This window comes from Galleria mellonella, unplaced genomic scaffold (assembly GCF_026898425.1).
Source record: "Galleria mellonella isolate WM207_F2 unplaced genomic scaffold, CSIRO_AGI_GalMel_v1 utg63, whole genome shotgun sequence".
Lineage (NCBI taxonomy): Eukaryota > Metazoa > Arthropoda > Insecta > Lepidoptera > Pyralidae > Galleria > Galleria mellonella.
This window is the reverse complement of record NW_026442130.1, coordinates 14,916,478-14,931,899: the sequence shown is the minus strand read 5'-3', so window position 1 is coordinate 14,931,899 and position 15,422 is coordinate 14,916,478. Positions and strand designations below refer to the sequence as shown.

At 32.8% G+C, this 15,422-nt stretch overlaps 2 protein-coding genes across 3 annotated transcripts in view; one reads left to right on the top strand and one right to left on the bottom strand.

Moving 5' to 3' along the window:
* The window catches only part of LOC113515749 (glucose dehydrogenase [FAD, quinone]-like), a 32,401-nt gene extending 27,135 nt beyond the window's left edge, over positions 1-5,266 (top strand). Inside the window, exons 3-4 of one of the 2 annotated variants that reach the window (XM_052899755.1) lie at positions 3,245-3,557; positions 3,896-5,266. In XM_052899755.1, the coding sequence (XP_052755715.1) occupies positions 3,245-3,557; positions 3,896-5,199 (1,617 nt within the window). In that variant the 3' untranslated portion in view covers positions 5,200-5,266. The remainder of the gene's footprint in view (positions 1-3,244; positions 3,558-3,895) is intronic. The other variant, XM_052899756.1, reaches the window with a different exon arrangement.
* On the bottom strand, positions 5,173-8,162 carry LOC113515791 (glucose dehydrogenase [FAD, quinone]-like). Its single transcript, XM_031910010.2, has 3 exons — positions 7,341-8,162; positions 6,910-7,025; positions 5,173-6,685 (listed from the first exon to the last, which is right to left on the bottom strand). The coding sequence occupies exons 1-3, from the start codon at positions 7,704-7,706 to the stop codon at positions 5,257-5,259; spliced, it is 1,911 nt and encodes a 636-aa protein (XP_031765870.2). The 5' UTR covers positions 7,707-8,162; the 3' UTR covers positions 5,173-5,256.
* Positions 8,163-15,422: the final 7,260 nt, after the last annotated feature.

The following is a 15,422-nucleotide window of genomic DNA, read 5'->3' as shown; positions in this document are numbered from 1 at the left end:
ATATTCACACTACTTTTTTTTTATATACAGCTTGGGATGGCAAACAAGCTGGCGATCCACCTGATGGAAAGTGGTAACCGTCGCCTATAGACGTGATCAGTACCATGGACATAACAGAGTATACTGTTTCGCCCATAATACCCCCATGCATTCCTATTCCTGAGGACTCAGGTCTTATTCCTCTGTACCCTGTAAATTCATTGTCATATCTCACTCTTTAAACCTAAACACAACTGCTTCACTGTAGAAATACGAATGAGACAGAAGTGCCCAAGCAAACGACTTTTGTACAAAGTCTCCCTCTGGTATCTATCTTTTACTATGATATTTACATCTGTATAACTTCCATACTATCTATATATCCATTTATTACAAAATTTTGCTACAAAATATACTTAATTACATACATACATACATATTTGTCATGCCTGTCTCCTATTAGGGTAGGCAGAAACAATGGAACGCCAAATGCTTCGATTAATTAATTACAATATTAACAAAATAATTCTATAAATAACTATATACATATTCCTTATAACAACATATATATATGACATATTATTTACGACCGAATACAGATAAGTATATATATATATATATATATATATATATATATATATATATATATATATATATATATATATATATATATATATATATATATATATATATATATATATATATATATATATATATATATATATATATATATATATATATATATATATATATATATATATATATATATATATATATATATATATATATATATATATATATATATATATATATATATATATATATATATAGCAACAATACAAAGGAGTCTTAGCTCAGTGGAAACTTGGAGAGCAAAACACTAGCTTTCAGCTTAAAACATGTAGATAAACTAGTTATCTTGTAACGGTGATAATCTTAACCTTTACCACGTTGGATTCTTATATAAAAATAAGTGCTTTATTTGAACTTATAGGTAAACATTTGTCTGTACAAAAAAAAATACCTAAGTCAATTTCTGTAAACATGTACAGTGAGTGTAGAAAGTATTCGTACACCTAGGGTTGTAATAAAAAAAATACGAATTTGATAGACTTTCTTTTATTTATCTAATTTAAATCAATACTATTAAATATTTTAACATTCCCGCACTTTATTTATGATAATTTTTGTTTTTTAATAAAAAAAATTATACAACATAAAAATATTTTTACGTTAACTATGCAAATAATGACAAACAAAAAGTATTCGTACACTTATAAAATTTGTAAGTAAATGAATATTAAAAAAATATTAATACTTTGTTGGACTACCGTTAGCATTGATGATAGCTTGGAGTCTCTGCGGCATCGAATCAACTAGTTTGAAAATATAAGAAGACGGTATCAATGCCCATTCTTCGCGAAGCGCAATTTTTAGTGTTTCTTTACTCGAAATTGGTCGATTTCGAATTTTATTATCGAGATAATCCTACACATGCTCTATAATATTAATATCAGGTGATTGAGGAGGAATCTCTAGGTATTTTGGAGCGTTAAACAGGATCCATGCTTTAGTATTCCATGCTTTATGTTTAGGGTCATTATCTTGTAAAAATATCCAATTATTGTTAAAACCCATTTGAGCTGCACTAGAGAGAAGATTCTCTTTTAAAATATTAATATACGTTTTGTGATCCCTAATTCCATCAATAAATGCAAGTTTTCCCACCCCAAAAGCACTCATGCAACCCCATACAAATACTGACCCACCACCGTGTTTTACCGTTGGACATAAATTTTCTTTCTTATATTCCATATTAGGTTTTCTCCATACCATATGATGTCCATCCGATTTGAAAATATTATATTTCGATTCATCTGAGTAAATAACAGTTTGCCAAAAATGATTTTTTTCATTAATATATTTTTTTGCGAATTCTAATCTTTTTTTTTCTATTAATATCATTTACCCAATACTTTTTACGCGCAGTTCTTCCATGATAATCGTTACTACGTAATACGTTCCGAACGGTACTGACAGAAATATGGCAATCATTGATATTATTAATTTCTTGTAACACTCGAGGGGCACTAATTTTTGGATTTTTTTTTACACAATTTAAAATTTTCCGATCCAATCGAGGCGTGATTTTTGATGGACGCCCCACCTCTGGGTTTGTTTTTTAGTGTTTTTGTAATAGAAAACCGATCAATTACAATCTGTACGGTTGAACGTGGTCTATTGACAAATTTTGCAATTTCACATAATGATTTGCATTGATTATGCAAATTAATAATAATTTTTCTCTCCTCTTCACTCGTTTTTTTTGCTTTACGACCCATTTTTGTAACTAAACACGTCTATACTTGTCACGAGTGCAACTAAAACGTCTAATATCTATACCTACGTATTAAAAATGACCTTGGCATTGTAGGCATATGAAAAATTCGATTGATTAAATGATTTATACAGAATTTCATTTAAAAAAGAATGAATGTACGAATACTTTTTGTTTGTCATTATTTGCATAGTTAACGTAAAAATATTCTTATGTTGTATAATTTTTTTTTAAAAAAAACTAAAATTATCATAAACAAAGTGCGGGAATGTTAAACTATTTAACAGTATTGATTTAAATTAAATAAATAGAGGAAAATCTATCAAATTCGTATTTTTTTTATTACAACCCTAGGTGTACGAATACTTTTTACACTCACTGTATATGGTAATACGAATCCTGTTTCGTACAGGACATGCTCAGTCTATGTAGGAATCGTTAAACTTTTGACTTATACAAATATACTTTAATACATCAATATTACATCAACCGTCCACTGCTAAATATAGGGTTCCCTATTTGGGGGGGGGGGGGGGGTATTGTCAGTAGTTTCCACGCTTGGAAGTCGGGTTGGCAACCGTAGTTCGGCTTTAGTGAAGTTTTAAGAAGGATCATTAGATTCCCTTAGTCGCCTCTTACAACGCCCACGGGAAAGGTTGGGGTGGCCTATTCTATACAGGGATCACACATACAAAGGCAAAAAAATACATACTTACATTTTTTTACATTTTCTAATATGTCAAATCACCATAGCAGAAACAGTCGAAAAATGTCTCCGATTTCTTAGTTACAATTTATAGACGTGATATGTTTCTGGAGAAACAGATTGTCAGAAAAATAAATATAGATGAAATTTTTGACATAATTTGCACAGTTTTTGTTTACATTCTTGCCGAATAGAATAATGTTGGTATTATTTATCATCAGATCCTACTCATAGAAGCAGGAGATGACGAAAACATAGACTACGACATCCCAGGTGTACCAACGAAAGACTATCGACCTATTCTCTGGAATTATAGAACAGAACGAACCGGCTTCTCCTGTCTCTCCAGACCTGGAGGTAGCTGCGAAGTCAGGACTGGAAAAGTGTTGGGAGGATCTAGTGTGACAAATGATATGAAATACACGAGAGGCTCCAAAGTAGATTACGATGGATGGCACAGTGCTGGAGCACTGGGATCTCTAGATTGGAAGTTTGCTAACGTTATTGATTTCTTCAAAGCCTCCGAAGACAATGGTAAGCTAATGCAACATTCAATTACAGAATTACTCATACATCATGAAAGAGAATAATATTTTAAACACAGTCAATTAAATCTACTTCTCACTTATTGATAATAACTCTATATAAGCGTTACTACGAACTTCACTGATTATATTTTCATGGGGCATGCTTAGTACCATATTAATTAGATAATTATGTTAAGTTACAAGTCTATGTTTCAAATTACTACAGATTCAGATTAATTATTATTATAACTAAACCTGGAACAAATTTTACTTCTTCTTATGCACATAATTTTGCATGCAGTAGTATCTTTTATTATGAAATAAAATAAATCTTTTTATTTCAAGGTGACTACGATATTCTGTTAAATTCAATGTATCATTCTCGAGGAGGAGAGATGCATGTTCAGAAGTTCAAATATGCAGATAAATTTATAGAGATGTTTACATCTGCATTTACGGAAATGGGTTTACGAAGTCTTGACATTAATACTAACGTTGCAGAAGCTGTAGTTAATCATCAATTCGCCATATCTAATAATACCAGATTGAGTACTAATAGTGCATTTCTAAAGCCAGTTAGACATCGAAAAAACTTGGTTGTCATAACAGGCGCGACTGTAACAAAAATTGTTACAGATAAACAGGAAAAAACTGTAGAAGGAATACTGTACGAAATAGAAAAAGGCAAAGAACATCCAGCATATGCTAAAAGAGAAGTTATTCTAACTGGTGGTGCTATTAATAACGTTAAACTATTGCATATGTCAGGTATTGGACCTAAAGCCGATTTAATAAAACACAATATATCTGTCATACTTGATCTTCCCGTGGGCTTAAATTATCAAGATCAAGTAACTACTGGAGGTCTTTCTTTTTCTCTAGGTGAAGTTATAGTTAGTGAAAGTACTATAATCAATGATTTTAAAAATTGGTTCCAATCACGTAATGGTCCTTTAGCATCTAGAGGTATAAATCAGGTATCTGCATTTATTCAATTGTATGAAGGAGTTAATGCTCCTGATGTTGAACTAGCCCTAGAAGGTAATTTTGTTAGAACTGATAAGTTCATGCTTAATAACATTAGCGTACATATATCGGAAGAGATTAATTTTCCACTACCGTATTATAATTTAGTAAATATTTATCCTATATTGCTTAGACCCAAGAGCAAAGGAAAAGTAATGCTACACAAAAAGAATCCTAAATATGGTAGACCAGTTATACAAGCAAATTTGTTAAAAGAAACAGAAGATTTGGTTACACTAGTTGATAGCATAGATATAGCATTACAGCTACTTGTTACAAAGGAAATGAAGAAAGCGGAAATCAAACTAGCACCAATAGATCTGTTTCCTTGTGACAGATTAAGAAATAGAGAACAATGGAACTGTATATCAAGACATTATACTAAAGCTATGAGTAATCCTATAGGGACTTGTCAGATGGGAGAAAACAAGACTATTTCAGTTGTAGATTACGAATTAAAAGTTCATGGATTAGAAGGATTGCGAATTGCTGATGCTTCCGTAATGCCTACTCATGTACGTGGTGGTATATTTGCTCCAACAATGATGATTGCGGAGAAAGCTTCTAATATAATACTCAAAGACTGGAAGGAAAATAAAGGATATTATTATAACACTAGATAAAATAATATTGTTTTATCCTGTCTATAGTTATTATTTAAAGTTTATTAAAGTTATTACTTAATACCAAGTTGTTTTTATTAAATCACTAGCTTTTTCAGCTATCATTATTACAGGTGCAGCTGTAGAACCTCTTGTTATTTTTGGCATAATTGATGCATCAACTACCCTTAAATTTAATGTTCCATAAACCCTTAAATTACTGTCCACCACAGATTCTGGATCTTTCATTGGGCCCATTTTACAAGTTCCGACATAGTTGTGTAAAGGTCTAGAAAAATATCTAATAATGCAAGACCAGAATTCATTAGAAACTTTTTCGTAATTTTTGCACTCATTATTTAAAATAGATCGAGGATCGAATTCAAAATCTGCAGTTTTGAATACTTCTGTATCAAAAAGTTTTACAACTTCATGTATTCCTTCTAATAGTTTCTTTTCATCACTAGGATCTTTGAGAAAGTTTGGATAAATCAATGGGTTTCCAAATATAGGATCTGTCGCATTTAGCATAACTTGACCACGACTCTTCGGCGTTAAAAGTGATACACACATGTCTATTTTGTCGTAATACATATTGGAATTATGGCCTTTAAATCTTATCTCTATGTCGGGCGTACCCAAAATATCAGAAATACTAGTTTCGAAAAAAGCCATTACTTGAAAATTTGCCGAAAGAGGACCAGTGCCTTTAGTATAATAAGTAGTAATATCTTTGAGTTTCTCAGGAAACTTAAATGTGGTTGCTGTTTTGGTTAACTTTATAACCGGTAAACAAACTGATAAATGATCATGGAAATTTGCTCCAACAGGCAAATCATTATAAGTTTTAATTTCTAAATATTCTAAGTAATCTCTAGGACCTATGCCAGATTGCATCAACAATTTTGGCGAATTTATTGCTCCAGCACATAATATTACTTCTTTAAAAGCTCTCGCTCTAAATTTTGTACCATTTTTTATATAATCTATACCTAAAGCTTTAATAATATCTCTGGTTTCTTCTATTATAATATTTGTTACTAATGCTTCTGAAACTATTTCAAGATTTGACCTTAGTTTCTTAATAGGTTCAAGAAATGCTGTGAATGCGCTAACCCTTTCACCAAAATATGACATAGTCTGAATTCTCATAAATCCCAATTGGTTTCTGCCATTAATATCTGTATAATTATATCCTAGTTCATTAAAGGCGCTTAATAATACATCTACATTATCGTCAACATATGGATATCTTCCAACATCCAACGGTCCTTGCGTCGAGTGATATATTTTGTTCTTATAAATATCTTTGTCATAATTTCCTTCAGAATACTTAAAATAGGGAAGAATTTGACTGAAAGCCCATCCTTCGTTACCATTTAAAGCCCATTCGTCATAATCTGCAGGGTTGCCTCTTACATATGCCATATCATTTATAGAAGAAGTGCCTCCAAGGACTCTCCCTTGAACAACTTCACATCCTTTATCAACTTGATTTTGACAAAACCTAAAATGTTTTATAACTATATACTATGGATGACAGATGTGTTGCTTGTTTAGAGTCTGCGCATACGTTTGCAGGTCATACTAATAAAAATAAAATAGTACTTAGGATATCAATGTTTTTGTGTAATTTGAAGTTCATTCAACAGTAAAGGACAGAACAAAAAAAAATCAACAGACGTATTCACAAACTCATGAACTAAGGTTAGGTAATCGAATGAAACTCACCCCTTCTTTGGTCGCATAGTATACTGCCAGTCTAAGGCAGATCCTTGAAATTCGCTAGTAAGGCCTGGAATTAGAGCTATTTTAGGCTCTTCAGGGCCAGCTTCGACCAGTAAAATCTTAAAAGTAAAAAAATATTAAATGTGTAAATTTTTTGAATATGTATAAAATTTTGTATCTACCTGTTCTCTAAAGTATCAGCTTTTGTTGTTAATTGTTAAGAAAAACTAGAAACCAGATTTTGGGGAGGGTGTTGATGTTTGTTATGTTTAAATTTTTACGTCTATATCTTTTTACTATAGAAAAGTATTGTTGATTTTATTATTTCTGTAATTATAACTGTTAAGAATAAATCTGGTTTTAGGTTATAAATATACATATATTGCTCTTAAAATATACTTACGAACCCGAACTTTATTATTTAAAGAACTCACCTTCCATTTCCTATTTTCTGACAATCTGCTCGCAACTACACAACCTGCCGTTCCTCCTCCTATTATGATGAAGTCGTAATCAACATCAATTAATTCATAATTCTTCTCTTCTTCATCTTCTTCTCTATCCTCACGATTAATATTATCAAAGTATCCAAAAGGCCTGTATTTACGTTTTTTATATAGTTCTTCTTCACTTTTGCTTCTCTTAGTTAATTCTTCTTTGTTATTTCTGAAGTAATCCGGCTCTTTACCAATATGACCATATAATGTGTGAATTAAAGAAATCAGAAGTATAGCTGTTGGCGCGCATTCTATTCTGCCATCACATATTTTGCATAAATCATCGGTTATATTTGCTGTCATTGCATCATTTACAATTTTCGTAATTTTATAAGAATTGTTAAACACTCCTTAAAATGCGTCATCTAATAATATTCGAAGATTTATTGGTTTTGCAAAGTTTATATCTGTAATAGGAGTCATTTCAGGACATTCGTTAATTACAGTAAGTTACACAGTTTTTTATATACGACAGTTGCATTACAGTTTTGTACACTTGTAAGAAGTCACAGTTTACTTTGAACTTTGGAATACCAAAAAAAGATACTTAGATGTCCGAGATAGAGAAAAATATCACTTTTTTATACATGTACAACAATGCAGTTTTCAAGGAGCAATGAGCCGATGTCTGTGGACATCTGGGAATTTTTTTGTTTACATTCTTCGTTCGTGTTTATGAGTAAACAGCATTGTTATGATTTCCAAGAGCTTGTGATCGAAGCACGTTATTACATGTACGGTGCGCTGTAAATTTCATTATCGTCGCCACAATATTCGGTGTTTGAAGATGTTATATTTAGGTTATGTTGTTCTAAACACTCTTGTAAATAGCATTATGTATTTAAAACATATTTTTTATGTAAATCAGCTGATCCGTAACTACATAATAAATACCTTAATAATGTCCCATTCGTGTCTCTACCGTGAAGCAGTTGTATTTGCATGGCTATATTTCGGTTTGAAGGGTGCGATATGGCGTGAATTTACAGGGTACAGAGGAATAACACCTGAGTCCTCAGGAATGGCAACGCATGGGGGGTATCATGGGCGAAACAGTATACTCTGTTATGTCCATGGTACTGCTCGTGTCTATAGGCGACGGTTACCACTTTCCATCAAGTGGACCGTCAGCTTGTTTGCCATTCTAAGTTGTATAAAAAAAAAAGTTCAGTAAAATATTTAAGAACTAGCTGTCTCCGCGAACTTCGTACCGCCTAACTGTAGATTCTTTAATTTTTTAGTTTTTTTTAATACTTATTCTGCTATTCGGGACGACAGGTCAGCTAGTAAGGTAAAAAAAAAGAAAAAAAGAAAGTTTATAAATCAACAATTACATTTTGTCAAAAAATAAAAACGATAAAATACGCCGTGCCACGTCACTCAGTTGTTTTGCCTCTCCGGAACCTCTCCATTAACAATTGAACTTTATGGTATGGTGTTAAAGTTCAAATTGATTTTTAACCATTATTACGAATCGTCTATATGGGAGTATAGAAAAGTGTTGTTTAGAGACTTTATCAGGCAATTTTTAAAATTTTTATCACCACAAAAACCATCCTCGCACTTCAAGGAATATATAAAAAAAGAATCAGCGAAATCGGTTCAGTTGTTTTTGAGATTTGCGCTTAGCAACACATTCAGCGATTCATTTTTATATTATAAATATATTATAATTAAAATTATAGCTGGGTTAAAATTTATTGCATTTATTTTATAAATAAACAATAAGAAGAACTATACATTGATCATTTCTTTATAATCATAAACGTTCTTTGTCCTTGATAGTATCAAAAGACGGGGGAAAGGGATTGTTAGTAATGGAGACTGAGAATCCCATTGCTAGCAATATACCCAACCAGGTCGACCTCCTCGCGGTTCCCCCTGGAAACTATCATGGTTAATTCCTGATGAATTCATCATGATGGGCCAACTGGCCTGTTTTCATTCTCATCTATCACCCTTCACTGGTGCTCCGCCAGCGTATCGCGTTAGCGCAGGCGGGGTTACCATACCATTTTCACCCATAAAAAAAAAGTATCAAAAGACCCGCTGTGTTATCGCCTTAGATTATAGTTATCGCGTAGATTAGCAAGATCGCAGGCGATTGCGAGTGTGACAGACACGTGTTCAGTCCAATTTATTTTATAAATATTGAATATGTTAATATCTTTATTCATTTAATGACATTTAATAATTTAATCCTATTTTAATGTTTATCAAACACAAGGCACGCTGTGGTTGCCTCTGAATATAAGAACAGTTAGATCTAATCTACCAGTGTATTGTATTGAAATGTTTCGCTGTATCTTATGTTGGTGATCCTATAAATAAATAAATATGCAATTTTTATTGGTTGGATGTAATCTTAAATTATCTATACGTTTTATAACCTCAACTGTGTTTATAATTAGCATGTAGAAATCTAAAAAATATTCTATTTATTCACCTGGGTGTTGTTCTCGAATTAAATACAAATTACTAAAAACGTAAAAATTTTTTTACGTTATTGGTAATTTCGATGTTTCAATAAAACTACATTATTTCTATAAGAAGACTTTAAGATGTATAAATATAACGAAATTCTATAGGACGACCTCATGATAATTATTTTATATGACATGTAATAACAGCGCCTTAGAAAACTAGATAGCAACAAGTTGCTAATCCACTGTATTGAAATGTAATTTATTGAAGGCGTAGCTCCCGCTGCTAACTGAAGCTATATTAATATAATAATCTTAGATTATATATATAGAGCAACGAAACTAACAAACGGATTAACTTTTTGTCAGCAAATTGTCAAATTAGCTGACTCGTTTTTTTATCAGTGTTCTATATACTTACGCATAACATTTATCTTGACGTTATATTTAATAAATATATTAAGTGTTTATGTATTAAAAAGATACAGAAATTATAAAACAAAATAAATATAGAAGTTCAAAAGGAATCACTCTTAACTATTTGTCATGCAAAATTGTATGAAAAAATGGACCCGCTTTTCTCGAAGCATTTCTATGGAGACAATCTATGTATATAAATCTAAGATAATAACATTGTTACAAACATGGTTAAAACAACAGGTTACCACAAATTATGCATAAATATTAGAATAAAATTAAAATTTGTTTTATACTACTTACTTGCATTAAGTATAAGTGTAATATTAATTTAGGTAGGTATATTACTCACGAGAAATACGTAAGTATATAAATAACCGTTTCCAAACAATAATAAGATTACACACTATTTGTGAACACTATAAAGGCGAGCTTTGACAATGGATGACGTTATTTCATCGCATACTATGGCTATTACCTGATTAGTTTGGGTGTGACTTTACTCACCCACATAAATTTCGCTATATGTTTGTTATACTTATAAGTGAAACGTTTAAAAAACAAGGACTACGTTATTCATTTTTGTCTGAATTAATTAAGCGTAAAAGTGTCTGTGTTTGCTAAAAAAAACAATATAAAAATCACAAACGATTTTATAAATGAAAATAAAATTAGGGTTAAATTAAAAATATAAGAAAAATTGTTATTAATAAAAGATAATGGATAATAATAGAGTGGTAACCTCGCCTGCGCTACCGGTATACATTGGTGGGGCACCAGTGAGGAATGAATGGTGAGGATGAAAGGGCAGGTTAGCTAGCCCAGCATGACGAATTAAACGATAAATTAATCACGAAGGTTTCCAGGGAGAACCGCGTGGAGGTAGCCAGTGGTATGACCATTCTATTATCATTAATGAAGAGATGGACAGCAGCGTCCCTCTTAAAACATGACCGAGGCTTAACTACGATTACCAACTCATTTGTGTGCGTGGCAACTACTGGTAAACCCCCTCCTATGGGGGAGGCCTCTGTTCAACAATGGACAGTTAATAAAATTGTTTGTGATAACAGTAATAGTTGATGATGATGATACGATAAGAGGCAAAACCGCGCGTTATGGCTAGTTTTGTATATACAGGTGAATTTGTAATAACAGGAATTATTCTCCCAGCAGGAAGTCATTCGGAAATTGTTCTAAACACATTACACCCGCCACATCTCAAGTGTTGCTACCTATAATGACAGGTTGAATTAAGATGGATTGTTTCGAATGTGATTTCGAAGGTTAATAGCATTATTTAAGTGTAAAATACAAACCAAAATTTTTTCTTTTCGACTACAATGCCACCCACACTTTTAGTGTTGGTAAGGAAAAATATTTCTTATTTTAATTGCGCGAAAGTTAAGTATTATTTAACGGCAATACATAATAACCTTAAATGCTGTTTCTTCGTTCTGTAATTTGAAGCAGTATATCTCAAAATGTCGGTAATTATATAATGTAATTTGAAACTGTTTTTAATAGATGAAAATGGAATAGTAACGCCGCCTGACGGAGAATAGGAGATGTCAGGTTAGTTGATACCCACTGCAACTTTAGACTCGTAAATATTTAAAGTAGTATAGTATTATATTATCTGTGCTTAAAGTACGATTAAATATTTTCACATTATGCAAATGCAAAAAAAATTTGCATTTACATCATAATGAAATGAAAATGCAAAATTTTTTGTTGTTTATTATCTAAAAATTGGAAGAATAAAATTATGAAAGTAAGTTATTATTACAATATTCTAGAAGGATGAACTTCTGTGTAAATAATTATTTAATCTGTGGTTATGTCCCAGTTGGCCAATTTCCGTTTAAACGTAAACCCTTTATATTTTAAAGTGAAATTAGTCAACAATGTCCGCACTTTATTCATAAATGACCCTACTACCTATTAAATTCCTTCATTAGACATGCAATAACAATCTAGCAGAACCGTAGAACCATTGTTCTAACGGGGAATTGAGAAATTAGCGATAATTCCCTTCATTCGCTTATTGCCTAGGGCACGCAAACTTGCCGAATTAAATGCGCAATAACAATAAATTATTATTACTGAACTTATTACAATAATGAAATATTGTTCCCTTTTTATTAAATTACGGGAAAGCAGAAAATTTTAATGAAAATACTAGAAAAGTTTTACACAGATATGCCATTTTGTAAATAGCGCCATCTGTGTTCAATAATAAAAACTCATTTTTATTTTAGTACTGCTACCGGCCACGATGGCGCTATCATATTGTAGAAATTTATGGTACAATAAATTAATAATTAAGTCTTTAATAGTTTACAGTGATGTTATCAAATAGATTTATCATTACCAAATTTAGACAATATTACAAGATTCAATCAATACTTATCAATCAACTTTGTACAAAAGTCGATTGCTTGGGTACCTCTGTCCCATTCGTGTTTCAACCGTGAAGCAGTTGTGTTTGCATGGCTGTGTTTCCGTTTATAGAGTGGGATATGGCGTGAATTTACTGAGTACAGAGAATAACACCTGAGTCCTCAGGAATGGCAACGCATGGGGGGTATCATGGGCGAAACAGTATACTCTGTTATGTCCATGGTACTGCTCATGTCTATAAGCGACGGTTACTACTTTCCATCAGGTGGACCGTCAGATTGTTTGCCATTCTAAGTTGTATAAAAAAAAATCTGTCAATTTCTCCATTAAAAGTTCATGCTCAGTATAAACTCGTCTAAACAAATAACAAATCGATTAACCGTCAATTGAATCGATTTTTTTTATAAGGTATGTAAGTAAGTCGACGAACTATCGTAGTAAACGCTGATTACTGTGTGTCGAACACGAAAAGTATTACCTTTTAAGATTATTTTTAGCAACAAAATCGCATTCTGAAATGTTGTGAATTGTGTTTTAAATGATTTTTGTTTTTTTTTTTTTATATCACTGATGTGGCAAACAAGCAATCAGCCCACCTAATAGCAAGATAATAGATTGTTAATATTATTATTGTTTTTTTTTTAATGGATGATAATGGAATGGTAACCCCACCCGCGCTATCGGTATACACCGGCGGGGCACCAGTGAAGGATGATAGGTGAGGATGAAGCAGGCCAGTTAGCCCATCGTGACGAATTCAACAAGAATTGTTCACGATGGTTTCCAGGGGGACCCACGTGGAGGTCAACCTAATAGGGCATATTGCTAGCAATGGAGCTGTCAAACACCATTGCTAACAATCCCATTCCCCCCATATTATTATTGTTAGATTGAGACTACAGCATGAGGTGCTTCAAAAAGGGGGTAAAGAAGTTTCTTCAGGGTTGGTAACGCGCAGGTGTTCGTAGGCTACGTTAACCGCTTGCTATTTTTTTTAATGAACGATAATGGAATAGTAACCCTGCCTACGTTAACGGTATACGCTGGAGGGGCACCAGCTGAGAATGATAAGGCAGGTCAGTGGGCCCATCGTGATGAATGCTCCAGGAATTAACCACGACGTTGACCAGGGAGGACTGCGTAGAGGTAGGCAGCGCGTGTTGTTAGTGATGAAAGCGCTAGTCTATGATCATCATTAACTGTCCACTGTCGAATATAAGTTCTCTCCTAGGATTGGATTGGGGGGGTTGCCAATGCTTGCCACACTTGGCAGGCAGATTAGCAACCGCAATTAGTCATTGGTGATGTTTTAAAAGGGACGCTGCCGCCCATACATTCTAGTTTATACTACTAACAAATGTCCCTGGGGGAAGAGATTGTTAGTAATGGAGAGATTAGTCCCCTTTGGTATCAATATGGGTATATTGAGGGTACATTGATAGGGAATGTTCGGTGGTCACACAATAAAGAATCGAACAATTTAGAAGAACTTAATATGTAGGTACCGGGGGGAAGGGATCGTTAGTAATGGGGAGGTTAGTCCCCATCGCTATCAATATGCCCTATCAGGTCGACCTCCACGTGGTTCCGTCTGAAAACCATCGTGACTAATTTAACGTTGAATTCGTCCAGCGGGGTAACTGGCCAGTCTTCATCCTCATCTCTCATTCCTCACTGATGTTCCACCGGTGTATACCGATAGCGCCGGCGGGGTATCATCCCAGTATCATTCATTAAAGAACAAATCCTCCCCCCCTCGGGGGGAAAGAGATTGTTAGTAATGGAGACTAAATATCCCATTGCTAGCAATACACCAAACCAGGTCGACCTTCACGCGGTTCCCCCTGGAAACTATTATGATTAACTCCTGATGAATTCATCATGATAGGCTGACTGGCCTGTTTTCATTCTCATCTATCTCCCTTCACTGGTGCTCCGCCAGCGTATCCCGTTAGCGCAAGCGGAGTTACCAATCCATTTTCATTCAATAAAAAAATCCCTCCCCCCCCCTCCTTCAGCAATATACTTACTATAAATGCCAGAATGGTCACACACATGTCTACTTATATAATTGCTCTGCACATCTATATAAGTATGCAAGGAAAGCAGTTTCAAATCGAGTGTCGAGTAAATATACAAACAGCTTTCTATTGATGGCGTCTATATAACAAATTATGTATCATGGGAAATGCTTAGATTATATAGATACAGTGTGTCCATACAAATGCTTCGAAAAAAACGGCTAAACTTTTTCATACAATATTGCGTGATAAATAGTTAAGAGTGATCCCTTTATGACTACTATATTTGTAATGTTTTCTAATTTTTGTATCCTTTTATAGATAGATAGATACTCTCTTTATTGTTTCCTCCAAAAGATTACAATAGTAAACTTATTATAAATATAAACAATTACAAGAAATAAATACAATGAGAAAACAATGGGCGACCTTATCGCTGAGAGCGATCTCTTCCAGGCAACCTTTGGATGGAGAGAAGTAGTTATAAACAATTTGGTGAGAGGTACGGTGAAAAATTTTGTTAGTTCTAAATATGGGAGATGTGATACATATAATAATATAAATATTATCCCTACTCATTATTATATATATATATATATATATATATATATATATATATATATATATATATATATATATATATATATATATATATATATATATAATATACATACATATATATACATATATACATACATGCATATAAACGCCTACACAAATACATAAAAATATATAAATACTGTTCACGAAAAGTA